General features: G+C 40.7%; 1 protein-coding gene across 9 annotated transcripts in view; it reads left to right on the plus strand.

Moving 5' to 3' along the window:
- The first annotated feature begins 1565 nt into the window (after positions 1 to 1565).
- Positions 1566 to 21373, plus strand: part of GOLGA4 (golgin A4) — a 103925-nt gene continuing 84117 nt past the window's right edge. For 8 of the 9 annotated variants that reach the window (XM_060402785.1, XM_012099381.5, XM_060402786.1 and 5 more), the window contains exons 1-2: positions 1566 to 1953; positions 17606 to 17695. In XM_060402785.1, the coding sequence (XP_060258768.1) occupies positions 1885 to 1953; positions 17606 to 17695 (159 nt within the window). In that variant the 5' untranslated portion in view covers positions 1566 to 1884. Of the gene's footprint in view, positions 1954 to 17605; positions 17696 to 21373 lie in introns of those variants that run through there. The other variant, XM_060402791.1, reaches the window with a different exon arrangement.

A 21373-nucleotide genomic window follows, 5' to 3' on the forward strand; every position in this document is an offset into this window, starting at 1 on the left:
AACTATTTTGATGTGCACAGCATAATTTCCAAACTTCTGGGGATTTTTCTATATATCTCTGATACTGATTTCTAATTTAATTACTTTGTGATCAGAGAACACACTATATGATATTAATCCTTTGAAACTGAAAGCTGTATTATGGATTAGCACATCTTCTATCTTGGTGACTGGTCCACGTGTATCCAAAAAAGAGCATGTATTTTGCAGGTTTCCCCATCTTTTCAAAAAAAAAAAGATAAGGCAAAGTTAGCTGACCCAACTTTTCTACATTGTTACCAATTTTTTTGTCTACTTGTTCTGTCAAGGACTGGGAAAGGTCACCAAGGACCTGGCACTTAGAATGATAAAGATTTTTGAAGGAATATGTGAAAATACACCAATTTCAGTAATTTATATATTTTAATACATATATTTGTTGTTCAGTTGCTAAGTCGTGTCCGACTCTTAGCAACCTCATGGAGGGAAGCTTGCCAGGCTCCTCTCCCTCCACTATCTCCTGGCGTTCGCTCAAATTCACAATATATATTACATATGTATGTATGTATGTATGAATGTGAGGGCTTCCCGGGTAGCTCAGCCGGTAAAGAATCTATCTGCAATGTAGGAGACCCTAGTTCGATTCCTGGGTCGGGAAGTTCCCCTGGGGAAGGCATAGGCTACCCACTGCAGTATTGGGCTTTCCTGGTGGCTCAACTAGTGAAGAATCCGTCTGCAATGCGGGAGACCTGGCGGCTCTGTCCATGGGGTCGCAGAGGGCCGGACACGACTGACCCAACGAACGAAGCACAGCATGTGTGCGTGCATACGCTAAGTCACTCCAGCCGTGATTCTTTGCGACCCTACGGACTAGTCTGCCAGGCTCCTCTGTCCACGGGATTCTTTTTTTTTTTTTTCCTTTTCTTTCTTTTTTTTTTTTTTCCCCATGGGATTCTTAAGATAAGAATACTGGAGTGGGTTGCCATGTTCCGCATCAGGGAATCTCCCCGACCCAGGAACGGAAGCATTTCTCTTAGTCTCCTGCACTGGCAGCGGGGTTCTTTACCAGTAGCGCCACCTGGGAGGCCTATATATATACACAGGCAATGTCCAAACTATATCAGCCTGAAACATCTGAACCCTGGGAGCTTCCTATCAGGCACTTCTTGACCCCTGGAAGAGCCCAGCAAAGGGAAAAGGGCCACTCTGGGAAGCAGTAGGAATACGAGAAACTGAAGACAGAAAATCCAAATCACAAATACTGAACAAAAGCACACTGTGAATCACAGTCTCCGGCAGGTCCCCCGGATCTCTTCTCACACTCACACAACAGGTTCTTTGCGGCGGGACAGTCAGCTTTGCGGTCCTCGAGAGAAGCGGCACCCTCCCCACCTGACTTCGAAGCACCTCAGCCCGGGTGTGTCAGTGTAGAGCTCAGACCACCCCACGCCTGGGCTCCGAGGGCAAGTCTACGCGCAGTGAGCGTGGGCAGCGCGGAGTCCCGCACGTTCCGGGAGCGACCCTGCAGCGCGCATGCGCCGGCCGGACTTCCAGCTTGTCCCCTCCGGCGCTCGGTAGCGCTCCCTAGCCGAGCTCCACGTAGGCCGCGCAGGCGCCTTGTTCACACTGCTCACCTGCTGCCGTTGTCGCCGCCGCCGCCGCCGCCGGGGCTGGATGGGGGGCCGAGGCCAACCGGTGGCACCCAGAAGAGAGAGACGCGGCGGCGGCGACGCCGACACCCGCAGGACGAGTGTCTCGACCGGCCCGCGAGCCCAAGGAGGAGGCGGCGAGGCCCGGCCCCCGCGGTCTGTGGTGTAGAGAAGCCTCCGCCGCCGCCGCCGCGGCCGGGTCTCTCTGAGCACTCGCCCCACAGGTCTCATCCACCTCAGGACCCCGCGTTGCGCGATGTTCAAGAAACTGAAGCAAAAGATCAGCGAGGAGCAGCAGCTCCAGCAGGCGCTGGCCTCTACTCAGGTACTATGGCCTCCGCGCTCCCCTGGTTCCCGACAACCCTTGACACCCGCTCGTGGGCAAAGGGGAGCGGAGGTTCTGCCCTGACGCTTGACTTCTCACCAGAGGCTTCCCCCAGGTCTTTCCCTGGGAATGAGCTCAGGGCGGTCCAGGTCCTCCGTGAGTGCTGACCCGGGTTCCCCATCCCAGAACTCCGTTCTGGAGAGTAGGTTGGGGCTGGTAGGGTTTGTGACACCTGACCTCTTAATTTACCCCTGATGCCCAGCCTGGTCTGAGAATAAGTGAGAGGAGCTCTGATCTTGCATGGTTTTTGACCCATACAGAAGGTTTTCCCCAGGCATTCGAGACCCCCAACTCAGGAGTGAGGGCGGAATGGGAAAACCAGGATCCCTTGTAATATCTGACCTTTGTCCCCTCCTCTCATCCCCGACCCGAGACTGATTAACGGAGGGGCCCCTGGCCCGTGACGGAGTCTTAATTCCAAACCCTGGTCCAGGCGTGAGGGCCAGGGATTGAGCCATTCCTGGCCGGGCTGCTTGCAGAAGCGTTGGAGCCGAGAGAGGTGGCGGCGTGGCCGGCGTCCAGTGCCCGAGGCTGTCACGAGTTCGTCACTTCGCATAACTGGGTTGAGCCGGGACGGGCGGAGGGGCGGGTCACTGTGGGGCCCGCAGGGCTTGCGCGTCCGCAGCTCGGCTCTGCTTCTTCAGGAGTCTTGTTAATGTTTGCTTTTCACGAATGCTGTTGCTTCAGGAAATGACAATTTCCAGGAAAAAGGAGGCGCGTTAGTAGTGTTAATTTAAAGGAGAAACAGTCTCCTAAGCAGCTGTGAATGTGTGTTTTGGTGCCGGCAGCACGTGGTTCTTTCAGCAATGAGGAGGGCTTCTGCTAAATTGCTTCTTCTGCAAAATTGCTTCTTTTGAGACTCCTGTCTGAGTCTCAACAGATTTAGAGTATCTACGCGAAAAGCTGGGTTTTGACTACTTGGCAGGCATTTCTAAAACATTTTAAACTGAACATTTATCTTACACAACTTTTAAACACTAATGACCAATAACTACTAAATCAAGCATCTATTGCATTGAATTTATTCTGAAACTTTAAATTGAAGTTTATTTAAAGCTTCGTAGAGTGAAACAGTGGTTGAAGTATATTAGAATATGGTACTGAAAACTTGTTCATTCTCCTAAGGGAATTGTAAATAGTGATTAAGATTTGGATACTAAATATATTACTTCCAATACTAAATAGATTACATTTACTGTGAGCTTTTAAAATTTTACAAAACACTGTTAATTGAAGAAAGAAAGAAGAAATAAAATGAGGTGAGAATTGTGGGGAAACAGGCACAGCAGTGAATGTAAGGGACTCTACGTATCACGGATCCAGGATGCCACCTCTAAAAATTCTAAGAGAACTCAGGATGTATTAAGGAGTTAGCCACATGGAATTTCACTTCAGTGTTGTTTTTAATAGGTAAAATGTGGCCCAAAATATTCAGCAGTAGAGAATTGGTTAGATAAGTTTTGTCTTATAGTTGGTTATTATGCAGCCTTAAAAAAACACCAACATTTATTAGGTTCTTCCTGTGCTAGGTATTTTGCTTGGGTTATTTTGTTTCATTGTCACATAAATCTACAAGGTAGAATCTTCCATACCTGGAATGGGATTCAGAGAGATTAAGTAACTTGCCTGATGTCAGACAGCTAGAGTTAGAGCCCACAGAGAAGTAGGCTCTAACTTGTATTAAAAGACAGATTGGAAAACAGCATGTAAAGCGGGATCCCAGTTTTGTGGGGACAGTATGACATAGTGAAAATAGTTTAAGAAGGATATGCTCCAAGCTGCTGGCTTTTTATTTGTAAATGTTATCTTTTTTTCATGAAAAAGAATTACTATCGATCTTTAACAAAGGGAGGTTGTCTTTGTTGTTGTTCAGTTCCTAAGCCCTGTCCCATTTGTTTGCGTCCCCGTGGACTGCAGCTTGCCAGGCTCCTCTGTCCATGGGATTTTTCAGGCAGGAATACTGGAGTGGGTTGTCTTTTCCTTCTCCAGGGGATCTTCCCAACCCAGGTATTGAATCTGTGTCTCCTGTTTTGGCAGGCGGATTCTTTACCTTCTGAGCCACTTGGGAAACCCGAGGTTGTCTTTAGAATCATGGTAAAAGGGCGTTACAGGTAATGCATCAGGGCTTCCAGTTCATATGGGTTGATGACTCTGGTAAGACTGCGTGTGGAGCAAGAAATAGCACTATGTGTACAGAAGATTTAAAATGATCCTTTTTGATGTAACTATATGTGTGTGTATATATAATGGATATATATATGTATATATATAGTGAGTATATATATGTGTATATATAGTAGATATATATATTTATCCAGAATGCAAAAGTAAATTGTTAGTGATCAATTGCTGATAGAAACTTGATTCTGTTTCTTGTCTTGATCCTTAACTATTTAGAACCCTTCAAGTTGAGAAATTCTGGATTATTATTTTTAGAGTTAAGGATTTCTTTCAAGTGTGAGTTAAGCAAAACAAATATTTTTGGATGGGGTAGTCTTTTTGTAACAGATAAAACATGTCCTTGTTTTCTCATGCAAAGGATCCTGAATTTGTATAATATTATGTCTTGGTTTTTGAATATAAATTATTTTGTGTTGAGGGTGCTATACCCTCAGGAATTTAATGGGGTGTGAAAGACAGTTTGCCTTTACCTGCTCAGGAGGATTTATGTGTTTGTTCTTGGTCTAGTTTTCCTGATTACTTTGTAGCCTCCCTTGCTATCTGCCCAATGTCTATCTTCTCTCAGGTTTTAAATTGTTTTGGGCTTTAAATCAAGACAAGATCCTGAATTTCTAAAATTTTGTGTAAAATAAGGGCAAGTACCTAAGGCATTCTTTAATGCATTTTAGTGCATTAGTACAAACTGAGAAATTTGTTTTGAGATTTTGGAGGCCCTTGTGTACATATTTCCTGGTTCTTAGCTTGATTTCCAGAGGTGAGATTGCTTGACAGGTATGTTTCAAATAGAGTGAGTCATCAGGTGTTGATAATTCTGGGATAAATGAACCATTTACATCACAATACTTGCAAAACTTTTCAGTAATAGTAATAACGATAGTGTTTGTGATATTAATACTTTGGGGTTCCTTCAGTTTTTGAAAGCATTCAATAAAAGCAAAACACCGTTTTGTAGTCCCCAGTCACTTCTCTTTGGAGCTGAGATTATTTGAACCCTTCTTTGGCAAATATTATTTTAAGTAAACATTTGGTCAACTCTGACTTTAAAAATAAAATTAAACAATTTCAAATCAAGTTTCACTTACTTTTTTAACAACAAATATCTATACTTAGATTTTTAAAATCCTTAGAATAGATTTGATAAAAATTAATAAAGAGTAATATAGGATACTTTATAATTTCTTAGGATGTATAACTCCCCTACCCCACCCATGACAAGGTCATGCGGGCGAGGCGGATCAGGACTCAAGAGGTCCCCTAGATCTGCTCGAGCATCTACCCCCAAAACCAAAATCTGTCTGTTATCCTACACTCTTCTGACTTTAACAGGGGCTATCCCCGACCACCTGTCTCTGGAGAATTAACTTAGAACTCCAGTTAGTAGTCTCCTGCATATGAAAGGAGTGTCTCAGGTCAAACCTCTCTGCTGGCAGACTAGCTTGTGTGACAGGATTATCCACACTCCTGCTACTATGCACATGATTGTTTATAACCTCTGAACCATAAACAGCACAGAGAGTTTGGAGTATTTTGAAAGTCCTGGTTAGCATAGGGCTTTTCTAAAGATAAAAAATCATGTTGGTGAAGGGTTTCATTGCTGAGTTAATCATTGCCGCCAGGCCTCCATATCCTCATAGTGCCATGAATAAAAAAATATTTTTTTAACATTTGCAGCCCTTTTCAGGTATTACTAAAACTTAATTATAAAAAGCACCGGCACAAATGGACTATTTTGTGATTCCGCTTGTGTGAGGTACCTAGATTAGTCAAGATCATAGAGGCAAAAAGTAGAATGGCGGTTGTCTGTGGCTGAAGAGAGGAGGGGGAAATGAGGAATTACTGTTTAATGAGGATAGAGTTTCAATTTGGGAGGATGAAGACGTTCTGGAGACGGATAGTGGTGGTGGTTGTCCAACAATGTGAGTATAATTAATACCACTGAACTGTCCACCTACAGATGTTTAAAATGATAACTTTTATGTTGCGTATGCTTTACCACAATAAAAAGCAAAACGAAACAATGTGGGCTCACCCCAAACTTGGGGTCTCAAAATAATAGTTTGTGTAATAGGAATAAAAAAAATTTCACAAACAGGGAAAAGAGTCCATCTGAAGGAACATAGTCTTATCTTCTAGCATCCTGTATGCAAATGGAAAGTCTAATTCAAACTTGTTCTTTTCTGTATTGGTGGTTAACTTGATCTTTGAATCTTTTCTCTTTTTCTTTGAGGCTAAAAAATTTCTAGTTTTCTTCTTTCCTTTTTTTTTAGTCTCCCCTTTTTCTTTCTTTTTTAAATCGTATTAAGCTTTCTAAATAAATTCTCTGTATATCCTTTTCCCCTCTTTTGATATATTCCTTTTTTCTTGTTTATTCTATTGCTTTGAAAGATTTCAAATTTTTATTTCAGCTGCTTCTATTGAATTTATTCTAGTCATCACATTTAATTTCCACAAATGAACACTAGTCAACATTGGGTAGTTATCTTTACCTAGGTGTTTTCTTGGTGCATTGCATGTATTATCTAAATTAATACATGAAATAATAAAAGGTATGGATTTGTATTATCCTCATTTCACAGATAAGAAATGGAGGCCAAGGGAGGTTAAGTAACTTGTCTGTGTAGACAGATAGTACCACACAACTCAGTGATAAAGCTGAGATAGGAACCTAGGCAGTCTTGCTCTAAAGTCCATTCTCCTAACCACGGTACTTTTATTTATTTATTTATTTTTAGCAGCAGCTTGTGGTTTAATGGAAACTAGAGCATCCCCAAACTCTCCCAGGATGTTATGTGTTATCTATACAAGCATATTTAAAGTCTGTTCCTTGATTTATCAGATTGTTCTAGGTTGTTATAGTTGTATGTATTCATACTGGTCATATTGTTTTTCTTTTTTTGAGAAAAATGTCTTGCTGTTAGTTGGTTTATATTTATGAAGACCAGGTGGGTGATTTATTACCCAAACATTCTTAATGAATGGGGACACTGGTAATTATCTTGAAACATAAACTGATGTGGACTGGGCAGGACTGGGATTGCTCTGGTGAAACTGGGTGTGTTGTTACCCTACTGCTTTATGGTGCCAGCCTCTGCAGTTGGAGTGCTAACTCCTCCAAGGTGTTACTCATTGTATTTGGCTGTTTCTTTTGTCTGGGGAAGTGTTTGGGTTGAAGGAGGCTGACTCAGGAGTACCTGTTTCACAGACCTGAGACACATTCCTGAGAGTAGTAACCTCCCATTTTAGTGATTTTTCCCTCCGCTGTTTGCCTCTCCCAGAGCTGCCTTCTGCGTATGTTTGGAGTTACGGCTCCATTGCCCTGACTTCCCCACCAATTAGATTCCTTTTGCCTTTATTCTTCAAAAATTTGTTTTCTTTTTACTTATGATTTTCCGTCTCTTGTTCTAGAGTTTTAGTTTATCTGTTTTTCTACTTTTTTTTTTTTTTAAACCTTTATTTCAGTGGGTTTTTGGGAGGAAGAGAAGTAAACAGTGTTCAGTCTGCATTCTTGTACTGGAAACCTAATTACCACTCTTTGCATAAACATGCATTTATCTTAAATATTTGTCTTTTAAATTGTGAATTCTTAACAAATGCATATTTCTTAGATTAGTAAAGATGTCTGATTTTTCTATTTTATTTATTTTATAGAGTTATTTGACTAAGTTAGCATGGATGATGTTAACAGTAGCTAGTGTCTAAAATGTTGGGAATAACATCAGTTCACTTATGATTTGTTACCAACTGTTGGATGAGATTTAGGATGAGAAATAGATCATCTTTTAATCTGTGTATTATGCTTTTAAATTATATGGGGTACCTTTTACTGGATATACTAGATATTCATGATTTTTAAATGAACATTTAAAATGAAATTTTACTTTTATTTTTATCAAAGTAATACATTCTGTGGCTTCCCTGGTGGCTGAGAGGATAAAGTGTCTGCCTGCAATGCAGGAAACCCGGGTTCAATCCCTGGGTTGGGAAGATCCTCTGGAGAAGAAAATGGCAACCACTCCAGTATTCTTGCCTGGAGAATCCCATGGACAGAGGAACCTGGTGGGCTACAGCGAGTCGGACACGACTGAGCTACTTCACACACTCACACACACAATATATTCTGTAGTTTTAAAAGATAAAGTACTGCTAAAAAACTATTATGCTAAAACAAAACAAAACACACTGTCTACTCCAGCCTCCCAGCTCTATCCTCCGTGTTCTTTCTGGAGACTTTAGGATCTTCTCTTGTTTTCTGAAATTTTGTGGTGAACATGCCTTTGTGTAGATTTATTTTTGCATTGTGCTTCACTAAGTATGGTGACTCCTGTGCTTAAATTCTTGGAAACTTTTAGATATTATTTCTTTGATAATTCCCTCTCCTTTGTTTTTTCTCTTCTATTCTGGAAGACCAGTTAGTTTTTGTACCTTCAGGATAGAGTCTCTTATTTACTATTTTTCACCCTTCATGGCCTATTTTAATTAATTTATTTGTTTTTTGTTCTATTTGCAGTGGAAATGTGGGGTCTTACCACTGGACCACAGAGAAGTTCCTTTTTTTGTCCCATTTTTGAGAGTTTGCTTCAATTTACTGTTCCATGAGCTTTTTGTTTTCTTTATTTTTTGAAGTATGGTTAATCTACAATGTTAGTTTTCAATTGAATTTTTAATATTTTCCACTCTGTTTTTAAAATTTCCAAAGGCTATTTCTTACTGTCTTTTGCTTTTTCATAGCATTGCTCTTGCTATACTGATATATCTTTAACATTTTAAAAAAATTATTTATTTTGGCTGCACCAGGTCTTACTTGTGGCATGTGGGATCTTTAATTGCAGCTTGTGGGATCCAGCTCTCTGACCAGGGGTCAAACTTGGGTACCTTTGATTGGGAGTGTGGAGTCCTAGCCACTGGACCACCAGAGCAGTCAGTCCTCTGATATATCTTTTATAGCTCTGATTTTTTTCTTTTGTTTTGAAGTTTTCTTTTAATTTTTTTTGGTGGATTTTGTTGTTGTTGGCTCTTACATTGGAAATTTTCTTTACTGACTGCTCTGGGGTATCCATATTAAAAGGCAAGACAGTAAAAATCTGATGCTATCTAGAAGTATCATGTGATCAACACTGGGACTCCCTGCTGGGTGATAGGCTGCAATTGGCTTTGTTATCAGGAGAACTATCTACCTGTTGATAACCTGAGCGCTTTAAGATGTCATTTGATTTCTCCAGTGAAGCCTTTTGTTTTTTGGGCAGGGGGTGCCAGGTTATAAGCCGAGCTGCTTCGGAAGCATTGTGCTGGAGGTTCCGCTGTTCACTGTGCAGAATATCGCCTAATTAGTCCCTCTAGGTTTAGTCACACACTTTGCCCTTCACTCCTGTCTTACTGTGCTTGGTTTCATCCAGGTTGGAGCCGAAATGGCTCCAGAAAAATAAACCTTTCTTTGGTTTTTCAGAGGCTATGTAAGGTAGGACCAGGGACATGGGGATCTTTCAACTAATTTTTCTGATTTTGGTCCTGCCTGTTAATGTCTTCATTATAACTTGCATTGTAACTTGGAAGTCTTAAATCTTTTTAGGGCTCTGGAGATGAAAATAGGCTTGCTTCTTATCAGTGTTCCCTTCTCCATGGGATTGTAGTATCCTCAGCTGTACTTTCACTTTAGCATTCTTTCGTTCACACCCAGTCTTCTGAAAATTGGTTGAAATTTAACTCTTTGGGTGGTGTTTTAGTTGCTAAGTCATGTCCAACTCTTGTAACTCCATGGACTGTAGCCCTCCAGGCTCTTCTCTTCTGTCCATGGGATTTCCCATGGCAAGCATACTGGAGTGGGTTGCCATTTCCTTCTCTAGGGAATCTTCCTGACCCAGGGATTGAATCCAGGTCTCCTGCTTTGCAGGTGGATTCTTTACCACTGAGCCACCAGGGAAGCCCCAACTCTTTTCAAGGGAGAGAAAAATAAGAAACTTTGGTTCACCTACCATATTTTTAACTAGAAGTCTCCTTAAATTACTTTTGAATGAGTGGACTTAACTATATTACAGGGCTTTTTTGAGAGGTGAACATTTATAACATAAGCAGCAATATTTCATTTCCGGCACTACTGTTTAGACGTCAGGATATAGAAGGTACTTTACTAAAGACATGATAGAAAGTTCTAATAATTTTGTAACTAGTAGATAAAGGCTTATGTGACATATTAACTCCAGGTTACTGTGGCCATTCCTTTATAGCTGGGGTGTCAGGTAGATTGGCAGAGACTTTCAGGAGTACGTGGTGAGGAGTCGTCTGTGGCTGTGTCCTTGCTGTGATTTGGTTACTTGTGGGTGTGGCAGGGAGAAATGAGGCCAGATGTTAGGCTTGTGTAAGAATGCCATTCCTCTACTTGGGCTATAATTTGAGAAGTAAGTAGTGTCAAAAGGCTTCTGGGCAGCCAAAATTTTAATGTCACTAACTTCATATTGCATAGTTAATGTAAGTTATTAATAAGGACAGTTTTTTAAAAATCCCTCATTTAGAATTTCCTTATGTTTATTTTGTCTGCAGTTCTATTAGATGTAGTTATCTAGTTTCTAAACTAGTAACAGGCTAAAACAGATGGAGGTATGGAGGACAGTTATCCCCAATTTCCTGACAAGAAGGTGGAAAGCTGAGAACGGCTTGTGTGGCTGGATCAGGGTGCACACTTCAAGATCCGGGCTAGCGCGCGGTTCTTCTGAGTCCCTCATCCACTTCCCCAGTACTCTCTGGATCACTGTTCTCAAATTTTTTTCACTGGGACCAGCAGTTAAACAACAATAACATTCTTTTTGCACAGACACTTCTAAAACAAAAGTTTTATAGAATCTTCATCTTTATGACATAAGATGCCATATTTTGACCCCAAATATTCCTTCATTAAAAAAAAAAAGTTGATCCCCATCCTCTAATTGATTCCGCAACCCAGCCAAACTTCTTTCACCATACCATGCTGTCTGCATAAGGACAATGTTGATAAACGTAGCCGCTAACTCTTAAATCTCTATTACATCAAATGTATCTAATATATTTTAACTATACCAAAAAATTAGACATTGAAAAGCATTAATCGTAGGCTGAACAGCACACTCTAAAGAACAACACAAATTTTAGATATTCGTATTACTGAGAAATTCTATGTTGGTCAAAACTATGTTAATCAAAGTTTATTCCATTGGGGCTCTATTATCTGAGAGTTTTCCTAGAAAGAGCTACTGTATTCAAGACAGCTGAATTGTCAGATGGATACAGATATCTAAAGTTATGAATTCAAGATGGTTAAATCTTAAGGCTTACTGTTCCTAAAGGTGACTGCATTAGTTTCCTGACATTGAGAAACACAGGACCGCAACCTGACTGCCGAATCGCCCAGTTCCTGATTCACAGTCTGTGTGTCAGAAGCCTGGCATGGCGGGGCCTCACGAGCAGCGATCAGGCTGCTGTCCACATTGTGTTCTCACTGGCGATGCGGGTCCTGGTCCAGCTCACGTGGCTGTGGCCGTGGGACACAGGCCCTTGTTCCTTACTGTCTTTGGCTCCTAGGGCCACCCGCAATTCCTCACCGCTCAACCCTCACAGGCCTTTGCTTTCCTTCAGGGCTGCAGCAGTACCTCTCTGCTTTCTGCCCCCACCGCCCCACTCTGGACTCATTTGAAGGGCTTGCGTGATTAGGTTGGTCCCATTCAGATAGTCTCCTTTCTCTGAGTTAGCTTAGAGTCAGCTGAGTAGTAATCTTAAATATACCTGCAAAATATTTTTTGCTCTGAAAGGTAAGATCATCAGGGCAGTGATACCACATATTTGCAAGGTGAGGGTGATTTTGGGTCATCTTCGAATTCTGAGTACCACAGTGACTAAAATTTTTTTTTCTTATAATGAAATTGAGGGCTATGGTCAATTAATATTCAATTGGCAATGAAAATATTGTAAGCCTGGATATAACCATCAGGTTTCTTGACAAATAGCTTAGACATCTGTCTTCAGATTTCTCATGGCTGTGAGGATTAATTAGAGCAAATTTAGTTTGAAGGAATGTAAATCCCTATATATTTTAAAGTGAGGGTAGCTGTTAAAGATGCAAGACTTTGTGATAAATACTCAAGTACAGTTAGTTTTTTTTGCATATTTTCATACTTTGCAGTCACGTCCATTCCCTCATGTGATTCTTACTTTTGCAACTCCAGGCGCAGACCTACAAACCATCAGGCCAAGCTTGGCCATGTGGTACTACTTTCCTGAGGGCAGTGTGTCTTAGGATCTATACTTTAACTTCATAAACCCCAACATTTGATTTTGCTGATTTTTCCAGAGCTGATGAAGCTCCAGTTAAAGATTAGGCTCATATGAGAAATCATTGTGCCAATTAAGTTTCACAGTAGAGGTGCACTTTTCAAGTGATTTGGAGGTCCTTGTCTAGAGTAGCCCTTTCTTGGCATCTGGGTATTTGGAAAGCTGAATTATTAACCCCCTAATTTTTTGGAGATGTTGGAATCACAGCAGAGAGGGTTGGCTATGAATTACTTCCTGTGGCCTAGTAATACTTTCCTAACTTTTGCCCTCTCAGTAGCCCTTTTATTAAAGGAGATACTACATATAACCATATAAAAGGAGATACAAATGGTTCTTCTCCCAGTCATATTGGTAGTGTTTGAAACATCTGGTCTTTGAAGCTGGTATGAGTTGAAATTCATGGCTGTGAGTGGGAATGGTTATTACATTTCCCTCAACCTCAGTGAGAATTATTTCTGAACTGTTCTTAATATTTGTGATTTAGTTTCAGTCCTGGATAAACACTGTCCAGTGACTGCTTTCCTTTCCCATTTTCTAAACACAGTGTTGGCTTCTAGTCATACATTTTTTGGGGGCTTCCCGGGTGGTGCTGGTGGTAAAGAATCTATCTGCCAGTGCTGGAAACACAAGAAATAAGAATTGGATCCCTGGTTCAGGAATATCCTTTGGAGAAGGAGCTGGCAACCTGTTCCAGTATTCTTGCCTGGAGAATTCCGTGGACGGAGGAGCCGGGCAGGGCTACAGTCCATGGGCCACAGAGTCGGACGCGACTGAGTGACTAAGCACACACAAGCGCATGTTAATTTTTCTCAGTTCAGTTCAGTCGCTCAGTCATGTCCGACTCTTTGCGACCCCATGGACTGCAGCACCCCAGGCCTCCCTGTCCATCACCAACTCCCAGAGCTTACTCAAACTCATGTCCATCAGGTCAGTGATGCCATCCAGCCATCTCATCCTTTCTCGTCTCCTTCTCCTCCCGCCTTCGCTCTTTCCCAGCGTCAGGGTCTTTTCAAATGAGTCAGTTCTTCGCATAAGGTGTCCAAAGTATTGGAGTTTCAGCTTCAGCATCAGTCCTTCCAATGAATATTTAGGACTGGTTTCCTTTAGGATTGACTGGTTGAATCTCCTTGCAGTCCAAGGGACTCTCAAGAGTCTTCTTCAACACCAGAGTTCAAAAGCATCAATTCTTTGGCGCTCAGCTTTCTTTATAGTCCAATTCTCACATCCGTATGTGACCACTGGAAAAACCATAGCTTTGACTAGACGGACCTTTGTTGGCAGAGTAATGTCTCTGCTTTTCAATATGCTGTCTAGGTTGGTCATAACTTTACTTCCAAAGAGCAAGCGTCTTGTAATTTCATGGCTGCAGTCACCATCTGCAGTGATTTTGGAGCCCCCCAAAATAAAGTCTGTCACTCTTCCCACTGTTTTCCCGTCTGTTTCCCATGAAGTGATGGGACCAGATGCCATGATCTTAGTTTTCTGAATGTTGAGCTTTAAGCCAGCTTTTTCACTCTCCTCTTTCACTTTCATCAAGAGGCTTTTTAGTTCTTCTTTCTGCCATAAGGGTAGTGTCATCTGCATATCCGAGGTTATTGATATTTCTCCTGGCAATTTTGATTCCAGCTTGTGCTTCATCCAGTCCAGCATTTCTCATGATGTACTCTGCATAGAAGTTAACTAAGCAGGGTGACAATATCCAGCCTTGACACACTCCTTTCCCAATTTGGAACCAATCTGTTGTTCCATGTACAGTTCTAAACTGCTGCTTCTTGACTTGCATACAGATTTCTCAAAAAGCAGGTCAGGTGGTCTGGTATTCCCAACTCTAAGAATTTTCCAGAGTTTGTTGTGGTCCATACAGTAGCTTTGGCATAGTCAATAAAGCAGAAGTAGGTATTTTTCTGGAGCTCTCTTGCTTTTTTGAAGATCTGACAGATGTTGGCAATTTGATCTCTGGTTCCTCTCCCTTTTCTAAGCCCTCTCCCAATTTCTAAATCCCTTGGACATCTGGAAGTTCATGGTTCATGTACTGTTGAAGCCTGGCTTGGGGAATTTCGAGCATTACTTCGCCAGCGTGTGCTGGTGCTGCTGCTGAGTCGCTTCAGTCGTGTCCGACTCTGTGCGACCCCATAGACGACAGCCCACCAGGCTCCCCCGTCCTTGGGATTCTCCAGGCAAGAACACTGGAGTGGGTTGCCATTTCCTTCTCCAATGCATGAGAGTGAAAAGTGAAACTGAAGTCGCCCAGTCATATCCGACTCTTCGCGACCCCATGGACTGCAGCCTACCAGGCTCGTCTGTCGATGGGATTTTCCAGGCAAGAGTACTGGAGTGGGGTGCCATTGCCTTCTCCTGCCAGCGTGTGAGATGAGTTCAATTGTGTGGTAGTTTGAGCATTCTTTGGCATTGCCTTTCTTTGGGATTGGAATGAAAACTGACCTTTTCCAGTCCTGTGGCCACTGCTGAGGTTTCCAAATTTGCTGGCATATTGAGTGTAGCACTTTCACAGCATCATCTTTTAGAATGTGAAATAGCTCAACTGAAATTCCATCACCTCCACTAGCTTTGTTCATAGTGACGCTTCCTAAGGCTCGCTTGACTTCGCATTCCAGGATGTCTGGCTCTAGGTTGGTGATCACACCATCGTTATCATCTGAGTGGTGAAGATCTTTTTTGTATAGTTCTGTGTATTCTTGCCACCTCTTCTTAATATCTTCTGCTTCTGTTAGGTCCATACCATTTCTGTCCTTTATTGTGCTCATCTTTGCATGAAATGTTCTGTTTATATCTCTGATTTTCTTGAAGAGATCTCTAGACTTTCCCATTCTATTGTTTTCCTTTATTTCTTTGCATTGATCACTGGGGAAGGCTTTCTTATCTCTTCTTGCTATTCTTTGGAACTCTGCATTCCAATGGGTATATCTTTCCTTTTCTCCTTTGCCTTCTAAAACATTGATAAGGCTTCAACTTTATTTCACATTCAACTATTTTGTTGTTTACAATTTTGAGGCCTTACTCTTCCTATTTTTTGTCTGGGTTGAGTCCCTTAAGGTAACTTCTGCACATTCCTTCTATCATGTGTTTATTTTTCTGTTTCATCTTTTAGAAGGTATGTGTGTGTTGGAATTCTGAGTTGTAAGCAACAGAACTCAGCCCAGCTAGTTAAGCAGAAAAGGGATCTGTTAATGAATAAATAGTTGGTGACTTACAGAATTTTAAGGAGGTCCTGAAAGTCTGTGCTGATGGCTCTGCTCAGCCCAGCTGGGGGACGGCACTAAGAATGTTGCAGCCGCCTCAGTCTGGCGCCCTGCATCTCGCATGCACGGCTCTTGCGTATGACTGCAGGAAGCCCTGTTCTCCACGCTCACCAGCTGACGAGCTTTATTAATTTTGCATGTCTGTTTTCTCATATCGCCCATATATGACTCAGAGTCTCACGTGGGTATGTTCATCGGGCGAGCTCAGGTCACCTGCCCTAGATGAAAAGAAGACTAGGTTGGTGAGTTTTTGGAGTTCAGACTTAAGTACTTACAAGAGCTTTTTAGAAAAAGAGTTTATTTAACTTTTGTCACATTTTGTTGATGTTTTCCCCTCCTCCCAATTAAACTATTCCTTTCGATTTCTGCTTCTGACATAAAAATCTGTTTTATTCACCTCTTGTTCCCCATCCAGAGGAGTGTGGGATTTGCAGTTCCCTGCAGTGGAAGTAAGGAATTCTAACCTCTGGACTGCCAGGGAAGTCCCAAATATCATTTAAATCTTTAATATAGCTTAAGTATAAACTAAAGGTCTGACTGATTTTGTTCCCCTATATGGATGGCCATTTGTCCCAACACCATTTACTGAACGTTTGTGTTGATTAGAAATGTTAGACTTAATTGTACACTGAATATGCACATATGTGTGTATGTGTGTGTACACTGTTTCTTGTGACCTCTCTGTTCCAGCATAGACACAGCAGCACACGCTGACTTGACAGATGGATGTTCCATTTGTTCATTCATTTATTTTAAGAAATATTTACCAAGTGCTTTTTATTTATGTAGTGCTGTACAGACTACAAAAGGGTAAGACATCAAGACATTATTTTTTGTGTAGATGAGTTAAGGCTTATCTTGTTATGGGTCAGAGGGCATCTTGAAGTGTTGGTTTTATATTTTTAGGACTGTTTTTAGCTCACCTTAGAGTGGACCTCAGGCTCTAGTTTCAATCTGGGGCTTCTTGTTTAAATTTATCCTACGGGTTTTTGTACTAAGGACTGTAGGAATCTTGCAGTCCTTCACAGAACTAATGGACTGGCATCTCAGTACTGGGGTGTGGTGTGCACAGTGTTTACAGAGTAAGACCTTTGACTAGAGACATGTTTACCTCCTCCTCTGCTGCTGCTGCTAAGTCGCGTCAGTCGTGTCCGACTGTGCGACCCCATAGACGGCAGCCCACCAGGCTTCCCCGTCCCTGGAATTCTCCAGGCAAGAACACTGGAGTGGGTTGCCATTTCCTTCTCCAGTGCATGAAAGTGAAAAGTGAAAGGGAAGTCGCTCAGTCATGTCTGACTCTTCGTGACTCCATGGACTGTAGCCTACCAGGCACCTCTGTCCATGGGATTTTCCAGGCAAGAGTTCTGGAGTGGGGTGCCATTGCCTTCTCCGATTTACCTCCACAGGTCATTATAATTGAATGTTAGAGCTGGAAGGCACTTTCACAATTGAATTGACAAACTTATTTTTAATGAACTTGGAATAATTTTGATTTATAGGAAAGCTGCAAAGACAGTATAGAAAGTTTTCATATACTTCTCACCTGGTTTCAGTCTCCCCTAATAAAATAATTTTATCATCACAACCTTACTTTGAGGTTTATTTTAGCACTCAGAAAATTAATTTAGTGAAGGTCATAGTTCAAGTTGGTGGCAGAATCAGACCAAGGACCCAGTGGGTAGCCTGGGTCTGCTAGTTAATGACATTTCACTTACCTTTTTTCGTTTTTCATGTATTTGCTCTTTTCCTTCCTTTTACTGGGTTCTTTGGGCATGGACTGTGAGAAAGGACTGTATAATATGTAGTGTGCTCACGAGTGTAGTCTTTCTAATTTGTGCAATAATCTTTTAATCTAGGCTTCCTCCAGTTCTTCAACACCAACGAGAACCAGGAGCAGGACGTCTTCATTTACAGAGTCACTTGATGAGGGTACACCCAACAGAGAGGTAAGTTTAGAATTTCTTCCTTAATAAACTTACAAGAAGCTTTTTATGCTTCTGTTTATAAGAAAATGGGGATTTCTTTTGACATATCATTTATTTAATTCCTAGATCTTTTTTTAGTAACTTTTTTTGCTAATAGTAATTTTGCTTTTATCAAGTGTGTTTTCTTTATCTGTCTTAATTTGAGAGGATAATATACTTTGCCTTTAACATTTGAAATTTTCAGAATGATGTGACAACAATTTGTTCAGCATTATGCGGGGAGAAGTCCTGTATTTTCAGGTTATGATTGGAAACACTGAAGTAACTACTGATTCCAAGTGACATACAGCTGGCACCATAGCTCAGATTAGATTTTTTCCAACATTTTTTCTTTCTGTGAAGGATTGTAAGAGTCCCAGAAGTACAGAAAAAAGGGTAAAACAAAGTGCACACATCAGTGAATTTTTATGAAGTGAATCCCCGTGTGGCCACCATCAGGTCAGGAAGAGGAAAACTGCCAGCCACTGTAGTGCTTCCTCCCTCCCCTACAGAAGAGTACCATCGTCCTGCCCTTCTGATACATGCTGCTGCTGCTGCTTCTTTTTCTAAATAGTACCTGTTAAGTATGCTGTCTGTCGTAAACATTATAGTTAAACCTGTGGGTTGCCTAATTTTTGGCTATTTTAAATTATGCTGCTGTGAACATTATTGTACATTTCTTTTGCTACGTACTTATAGGAGGAGAACCTCTGGGTTAAAGTGTATACGTAGTTTTAACACTTTAGAAGCTAATGCCTATTGTCTTCAGGATAGTTGTGGAACTTTACCTTCCTACCAGGAGTTTATGAAAGTTGTCTTTAATTTCAGCTATTCTGGTGGATATGTAATGTTCTCCTGTTGTAGTTTTACTTTGCATTTCTCTGATGACTGATAAGATTGAGCATTTTTATCTGTATATTTCATCTAATGGGATTGAGCATTTTTCATCTGCGTATTGATAACTTCTTTTGTGACGTGCTTATTTCAGGCTCTTGCTCATTTTTCTGTTGGTTTATCTTTGTTTTATTGATTTGTAGGAGTTCTTTTTTGTACCGTATGGATAGGAGTTTTTTTAACTGGATATATGCCTTGTAGGTATCTACTTCCTTTCTGACCCTTGCCATTTATTCTCTTAATGGTATCCTTTGAACAGAAGTTCTTAGTTGTAATGTAGTCCAATTTATCAATATTTTATTTTATGGCTAGTGTTTTTCATTTCTTATTACAGTATTCTTTTCTTATCCTTGAGAGTATTTTCCTGTATTATCCTATTTTACCTTTCACATTTGAATCTATACTCCCTTGGAAATGAGTTTTTTCAGTATGGTATGAGGTAGGGATCAAGTTTCACTACCACCGTTCTCCCCCTGTAGCTACCCAGTTGTTTCATTCTGTCCACACCGCTCTACTGTGCTACCAGAAGTTGTGTCCATATTTGAGTGGATTTGTTTCTGGACTCTATTTTCTGTTCTCCTCTTTGCTTTGTCTTTGACTTGTTCCTGTACTGTCTTCATATTGTCTCTATATGAAATCTTGCCTTCAGTGTAGAGCAGGTCTTCCTTGTCTTGGTTTTAAAACCAAAATTTTGTAGATTGCTGGCTTAAACAACAGACATTTATTTCTCAGAGTTCTGGAGGCTGGGCAGCCCAAGATCAAGGTGCCAGCAGATTCAGTATCTGGTGAGGACCCTGTTCCTGAGATGCACGCCGCCTCTTCTCATTATGTCCTAGCATAACTTTTCTTTCTTGCATGCACCTAGGGGGAAATGGAGGAGTAGGGAGGCCCCTCTCCTTGTCTTTCACTTTTTATAAGGGCAGTAATCTCATCATAGAGGTCCCACTCTTTTCACCTCATCTAACTCTAATTACCTCCGAAAGGCTTTGCCTGCAAGTACCATCACCAGATATCACTGGGGTTTAGGGCCCAAACATTCAGTCCATAGCACTGCCACCTTGTTCTTCTGGAATGTCTTAGTTATTCCTATACCTTCCCATATAAATTTCATGTAAATTTTAGAATCAGATTTTGGAATCAAAAAGCGCATGTACAGAGAATTTAATTGGGATTGCACTGATTCTATAGATTAGTTTGGAAAAAGTTTCAGTATTATGAATCCAATTTTATAGCCTTTCAATATTTTAAGTAGTGTTGGACTGAGCATTGTATGTAGTGCATAATTTGCAATGCTGTTATTCCGTAGGATAGGTTTCTAAGAATGAGATTGCTAGGTCATAGGGTGTATGCAGATTTAAAAATTGTAAAGATTTTTTTCCAAACTGCCTTGATGAGGATTACTTTAAAACATAATTTTTGAAAACCATTATTTAGTAGATGTTGATAGCAAAATAAAAACTTCATAGTAGTTTTTGCATTGAAAGTTAATAGTATACTGTGTCCTTAGTGTATATATTTAAATAATCTGACAAAGTTATATATGAGTATAAAGTATATGCATACTTTCTTTGCGATCTTATTTTCTTATGCATTATTTACAATATTACATTTTTTTAACTTTATTTCAAGTTAATGTTGTTGAATTTAGTTTATATGTGAAACCAGTTTGAACGAAAGCTAGAGTATTGAGCAGCAAAAACACTTTGCAGTCAGTGTTAATGGCATCATTCCTATACTTAGTATATTGGTTAATATTATGGTATATTGGCTTACATACAGTTGAAACAATGAAAATAACTTGTTGATTGCTACTGTTGCTTTTTTTTTTAAATTTGTTTTTTCTAGGATGCTTTAAAACCTTTAAATTGAATGTATCTTTACAAAATAATCCTTTCTGAAAGGGATGGTTTCAGCATTCTTTTACAGCAGGCTAAGTAAGCTAAAGGTTATTTTTATTTTTCCCCATATTCCAGTACTAAAGCTCCTGTGCTTATAGGGATAGCTTAGGAAATGGTTTCTGTTTGACAGCCAAAGCAATACCATCACTTTGTCTAAAGCATTTTTAAACAACTCTAAAAAATATTTTTGATCACAAAGTGAAATGTACACCTTAGTTCAGCTTATTTTGAAATAAATAAGGGACTTCTAAATTTCACGATCAAGTTACTGATTAAAAGGACATTACATAAAATTATCTTTTAAAGTCATCAGCTCTCTCCCAAACTCCCTGAGTTTTTCATTTTGTTAAACCTCTGAGGTGAAGGATACTCTGTCAGTGATGGGACCCTCACTTTTAGTTTAAGTTTCTTTTTAGCAAAATGTGGAAGTTTGATTAAAAATACAAATATTTATTTGTCCATCTCTTCAAGAGGTACATAAAGTCTGTGTTATCTAGAAAGCTTGAGAAGTAGAATGGTGTCATTACGTTGATTTTCTGGTCAATTAAATGTTTTGCCTTTTCTCAGATGTTGGGGAAAATCTTAATATGTTTGGTTTCCTGTGTTAGTAAATATTTTATATAAATCTTAATAAGTCTGTCTTTGGTAGCAGTGCCTCAGGCCTCCTTGTTGTTTTGTCTAAGTTGTGTATAACTCTTTGCAACCCCATGGAGTGTAGGTAGCCTGCCAGGCTCCGCTGTCCATGGGATTTCCCAGGCAGAAATACTGAAGTGGGTTGTCATTTCCTTTTCCAGGGCATCTTCCCAACCCAGGGATCGAACTTGTGTCTCTTGCATTGGTAGGCAGATTCTTTATCAGTGAGCCACCT

Source organism: Ovis aries, chromosome 19 (genome assembly GCF_016772045.2).
Source record: "Ovis aries strain OAR_USU_Benz2616 breed Rambouillet chromosome 19, ARS-UI_Ramb_v3.0, whole genome shotgun sequence".
NCBI lineage: Eukaryota > Metazoa > Chordata > Mammalia > Artiodactyla > Bovidae > Ovis > Ovis aries.